This window comes from Charadrius vociferus, unplaced genomic scaffold, assembly GCF_000708025.1.
Source record: "Charadrius vociferus isolate BGI_N301 unplaced genomic scaffold, ASM70802v2 scaffold36, whole genome shotgun sequence".
NCBI classification, from domain to species: Eukaryota; Metazoa; Chordata; class Aves; order Charadriiformes; family Charadriidae; genus Charadrius; species Charadrius vociferus.
Genome location: NW_009649047.1, coordinates 1,229,538 through 1,235,537, shown reverse-complemented (window position 1 = coordinate 1,235,537; position 6,000 = coordinate 1,229,538). Strand labels below are relative to the sequence as shown.

The 6,000-nt window shown below is 41.1% G+C and overlaps 1 protein-coding gene across 1 annotated transcript in view; it reads left to right on the top strand.

The window, feature by feature from the left end:
• Window positions 1-1,014: 1,014 nt before the first annotated feature.
• MSRA (methionine sulfoxide reductase A) overlaps window positions 1,015-6,000 on the top strand; it is a gene marked incomplete at its 5' end in the record, with an annotated part of 201,485 nt that continues 196,499 nt past the window's right edge. Inside the window, one exon of the mRNA XM_009887947.1 lies at window positions 1,015-1,090. Coding sequence (XP_009886249.1) covers window positions 1,015-1,090 — 76 coding nt within the window. The remainder of the gene's footprint in view (window positions 1,091-6,000) is intronic.

Sequence of the window (6,000 nt, the reverse complement as noted above, 5' to 3'; positions counted from 1 at the left end):
GCTCATGATGGTAATTGGTAAGTGATCTCCCTGTATTTTACCTTGACCCGTGAGGGCAACAAAGCTGGTGAGGGGTCTGGAGCACACGTCTGATGAGGAGCAGCTGAGGGACCTGGGGGTGTTCACCCTGGAGAAGAGGAGGCTGAGGGGAGACCTTCTCGCTCTCTACAGCTCCCTGAAAGGAGGGTCTAGCGAGGGGGGGGGGTCTCTTGTTCCAAGGAACAGGCGATGGGACAAGAGGAAATGGCCTCAAGTTGCGCCAGGGGAGGTTTAGATTGGATATAAGGAAAAATTTCTTCACCGAAAGGGTTGCAAACATTAGAACAGGCTGCCCAGGGCAGTGGTGGAGTCACCGTCCCTGGAGGTATTTAAAAGATGCATAGACGTGGTGCTGAGGGACATGGTTTAGTGGTGGTTTTGGCAGTGCTCGGTTGACTCGATGGTCTTAAAGGTCTCTTCCAAAAAAACTGATTCCATGATTCTATTATTCTATGAGTTTTTCCATCTTGTTTTCCCCGCCTGTCCTGTTGACGAGGGGGAGTGAGAGAGCGGCTGGGTGGGCATCTGGCAGCCAGCCAAGGTCAATCCACCACATTGGTGCAGAAAATACACGCAGTTCCTGCTTGGTCCTATAAAAAAACTTGTGGTTGAGCACTAACGTATCCTAGCAGCAACAGAGAATAGTGATTTCCCAGCTTTTTATGCTTGCATGAGAACGTTGCTTTCAAGAGTACTCCACCTTTGACAGTGATTGACTATATATTGCTCTGTATGTGTGCGTCACGTTAGTATCAGCTGACTTGTCTGAAGCACTAAACCGAATTGCATCTCTAGTTTATATCCTGGGACTTGCAGATAGTATTTTTGAAAAATAGACTCAGAAAGTGTGAATTTCCAGATATTAGTGAATTGTACAGGTTGGCTTTCGTAAATCAAAGTCCAGCGTTCAATAAGAAAAAAACAGTTGTTTTTATGCAAAGCATATATTCTATTACATTTTGACTTTTTTCTCCCCTTCTAGATAAACATCATGTCAATGGAAACAGAATGGTAGAACCTTTCCCAGAGGGAACACAGATGGCTGTATTTGGTAAGACATCAGTTTTAAAATAAAAGCTCTAAGCTGTCTAGTGTTACTGCATGCCAAATTTCTTAATTTCAGCCTGAGTCCTTAGAGTTTTAGAATCTGGGCTGCTATTGCCATTTTTCTAACCACTACAGTCAGCTAAAGCCACTGATCATTTTGGGAGATGTCCATGCCCCCAAAGAAGCATATGAAAAGTATTTTTCTGAGTTATAAAACCAGCAAATGTAGACACTTAGTTTGTTCCATAAAAATTCCAAAATAGTGTTTTATGTATGATAATTCCTGTAAGATCATACATTAGTTTAAACAAAATTCTGAAGATGATCCATGATTCTCCAGACCTTAGGTCATGTAAGGAACTCAAACTGGTGGGATCTACTGCACTTGCAGAGTTGTTACCATTTACGTGCCCCAGACCAAACCTCCTGGTTTGTACTTTGTGAATGGTCCCGTAGGTTTCCTGTTGGCTGCCAACAGGGCTGCAAAGGTGGCCAGTGGTTAAAGAGAAGATGTTTGATTTCATTGTATCTGTTTTCTATGAAAATGTCATTCTTTGAGCTGTTTTGTAAAACTTGAAAAAAGCGTTCTGTGGAGAAATTAATGGCTTCTGGAAGAAAGAAACATCCTAAAATAGATTAGGGTCACCATTTTTTTTTACCAAGAGATGGACTTTACCCAAATCTGGGAATCGCCAGAGCTGTCATTTCAGAATGTGCTAATGTTAGTCCTTAAGGGCAAGCTTATGGAATTTCCTAGGGAAGAAAAAAGTGAATTTCCATGACAATTATTCTTAAAACTTACTGTTACAGACAATGAAAATTTTCCTAACCCTGTTTTGAACCATAAGATTGGATTGTTTAGAAAGGATATAATTCTCTATTAACTTCTACAGGATTGTACGAAAGTGCCTTAGGAAATTCATTATATCCTATTAAATGTTTATCTGTCTGGGATGTTGAAGTAAATATTAAATTACTACTTGATACACCTGCTATATCATCTAGCCTGATGAAGTTCTAAATCAGAATAAGTGCAGGTCAGGTATATGAAGCAGTCATCACTATTTTTGACCTGGGTATATATATCACACATATGGACTTAGGCAATCACAAGGCAATGTGTGTATCAACAAATATGTAAAAATGGAGGTTGTACCCTGGAAAGCAGTGATTCTGAGAAGCGGTGCTGTATAAATGCCCAGTATGATGTAACAAAATGAATAAATGGAGCCTTCCGATGTGAAATTAGGGGTATAGTGAGTAGGTATTAGCAGGCAATTTTACACCTGCACGCAGTGTTTCCGAGACCGGTACTTAAATACATTTCACATGCTATTGAGCAATTAGACAGAATTTATTAACAACAGCAACAAAAAGCTGAAACACTGAAAGAAACCATCAAAGCAACCAGGAGAATCTGACTATCATTGTGTCTTCAGATACAGACTGGGGCAGTTAGTGGCATGCCTAGCCAGAGGTTTCGGAGGTCTTGGGCTCACCAGGCTGCCAGTTGCCAAACCAGAGGGGTGGAGGTCTCCTGCAGTCCTGCGGTGTGGACATCTCAGTTGTCCTACGGCACCCAGAATGAACCTAAACACTCGTGTTGGGCACCCATTCACCCCAGGTGCTTCCTGAGGTTGTGCGTCAATAGAAAACACATTATCGATCTCCATAAAGGCAAAAGTAGTAGAAATTATCCTCCCTACATGATACAGTAGATCACATTAGATAATCCAATCATCCCTACTGATGTTAAATATGAATCTGTATTTTACAGGAGAAAGTAGCTTGTGTCAGTATGGCATTTTCTCAGTCATTGAGCTTAGCGATGGTAATCTGATCTAATTTATAAAAAGAAAAAACATAGCATAAACTTTTCAGAAACCTGAGCAGTGTCTGAAAGTTCTTATGTAGTAACAGTTTATGTACGCTTGGAATGAATTGTTGACATTAATCTATTTTCAAAGAGAGCTGTATTCACATCTGAAATATTTAGCAATCCTATGTGGAATGCAAAGGGCTAAGTTATCCGTGGGCACTAATTTGTTACTCCAAAAATTATCTTTTCAACTGATTATTGCAAAAAATCCCAGTAAGCATTGACTTTCCTATGGGGCTCATGTTTCTGTGGTTGCCATGGCTGAAGAGGAGAAATGGTTTATGGGTGTCCCCCTTCAGTTATGGTCATGATTTCTTCAAATTCTCTTTAGAGTTCCTCTAATCCAGTATTGTCTTTCTGCCAGTATTCCCTTGTCTGTGGATTATGGGAACATAAAAAAAATTCTTGGAGTGGTGGAAAGAGAGATTGTTTGATAACTTTTTTTGAGCTAATGGAAAAGGATTGTGTGTTACCTTTTGAGTTTTACGATTAAGATGGATGTAGAGATTCTTCTTTGAATTTCTTAACAGCAGGCAGGGTCAGAGAGTTCTGGTACAATCCAATATTGATGCAGTCTTCACTGTTTAAATTTTTTAAATCTTCTCTTTTGTTTCCTGTGTGATGGTTAAATCAGCTTTCCAGTGGTTGTGATGGGTGTTGGTGTGATATATTGGTTATATCACTGTTGATTGTACACGATATGCAAAATTTCATAGAAAGTAATATCCTACCTACAGAATTTCATTGGAAGAGCGCAAAATCTTATTAAACATCCTGCTTTGAATCATTCCTGATCAATTCCATTATATTCCTATCAAGCCTGGTAACTTTCATAATTTTTAAATTGCCCTAGATTTTCCGCAAGATTGTGATTGCAAATGTTGGGCTAGGTGGTGAAAACTCATGCTGCTGCCATCTGTGCTGTGAATAAATGGAAAACCTACATGTTCTTAGGTTTACTATTAGACCTGAAATATAGTAGTATACAAACATGACTCTGATGATAATTGTTGTCATTTGTTGTCATTGGCATCCCATTCTGATACGTGGTATAGAAAAATGGAGCTACGGTTCAATTTTGCTGCCTCCAAGGGGGCGGCGGTTGCTGGCCCCATGTGAATGAGAATAAAAGGAAGCGCTCAAAGAAGAAAACAATTATCTATTAGTAATTCTTCTCCTCAAATTATTACTCATCGTATCCGTGTGTGCTCCTGTTAGTGGCAAGTTCTTTGTATTTTAGGTCTCTCTAAGCTAGAAGAAACTGAGCTAGTCTGAGCTAGTAGACTTTCTGCCTCCACCTTAGTGAGAGAGAGCTTCTCACCCCACTTCTCGGGAAACATCCGTGAATCCTTTAATTGGGATTGCACAGGGACAGGTCTCAAAGAGCAGTAGTTAATAAGACATAATCTCTCTTCCTTAAAAAGATCTGCGAAAGCTAAAAGATGCTAAATAACCCTATGATTTTGTAGATACAGCCTACTTGCAGTGAATTTTCCTGCTGCTTGGATAGTTTAGATTCACCAGTAAAAATAACAGTATAAAACATAATGCCGGATTGTAAACACTAATCCTTTTACCTGCTTGCAAAATGCAGTTAGATTGCATTACATAGCTCCATCTTCTGCAGAACCTCCTTCAAGATGCTCTTACTAGTGCTGCGTTATTTACTTTATGGTAGGACTTCTTGTTTTGATCAAGGTAAGGGTGAAAGTACATGGGTCATTGTTCCTGCAGCTTTCCCATTTATAACAGAACCTCACAGTTTTCAAAAGACTATTTAAATGATCTTGAGACTCTCCCGTCGTCTCTTTAGCATCATTTGGCTGCCTAGCTGTATCCTGGGCTGCATCAGAAGTGTGGCCAGCAGGTCAAAGGAGGGGATTCTACCCCTCTACTCCACTCTGGTGAGACCCCACCTGGAGTAATGCATCCAGCTCTGGAGTCCCCAACATAAGAAGGACATGGACCTGCTGGAGCGTGTCCAGAGGAGAGCCAGGAGGATGGATGGAGGGCTGGAGCACCTCTGCTATGAGGAGAGGCTGAGAGAGTTGGGGCTGTTCAGCCTGGAGAAGAGAAGGCTCCGGGGAGATCTTATTGCCGCCTTCCAGTGCCTAAAGGGGTTCCAGGAGAGCTGGGGAGGGACTTTTTACTGGGGCATGGAGTGACAGGATGAGGGGGAATGGCTCTAAACTGGAAGAGGGCAGGTTTAGATTAAACATGAGGAAGAAGTTTTTCCCTGTGAGGGTGGTGAGGCACTGGAACAGGTTGCCCAGAGAGGTTGTTGAGGCCCCATCCCTGGAGGTGTTCAAGGCCAGGCTGGAGGTGGCCTTGGGCAACCTGGGCTGGTGGGAGGTGTCCCCGCCCATGGCAGGGGGGGTGGAACTCGATGATCTTCAAGGTCCTTTCCAACCTAAACCATTCTATGATTCTGTGATTCTAAGGTACTCCTATTGTTTATTAGAATAAAGAAATGCATCCTTGTTTCTATGATGGTAAAAAAGCTAGATTTCAAGGGTAAGGGTGACTCTTTAATGGAAATATTTTAATGTTAACCATCCAGTGACCTCTTAATCCAGCTTCCAGCTAATATTGTAGCAGTAAGAGTGCAGGAGGTGCACAGGCACTGCTCACAGCCTCACTGGAGACACTGGAGAATGCTATATCAAAAATCATTGTGCCCCTTGAAGTAAAGAAGGGAGTGTATTCCCAAGTTCCGCGACTGAACCAGATGAAACTCTAGATGTTATGTGTTTGTGTTACGGATGGTAAAGTAGAAGTTGTTCAATAAATGCCTTCCAGAAAGTTTTCTTGTAGTTTTTATGGCCGCAGATATTTTCAATTAAAAGTATTTTGCCTGTAGCAACTGATTTTGACCAAAAACCTAACCAAAAGTCAAAATCTGAACATATATTAAGGGGTTTGATAATGTTTTGAAAAGAAGCAATTTGGGGTCTAAAATCAAACTTTTGGATAGAGGTGTCCAAAATGAAAAGAAATGCTTCAAAGCTGCAGAACGTATGCAAATATAAATTAAT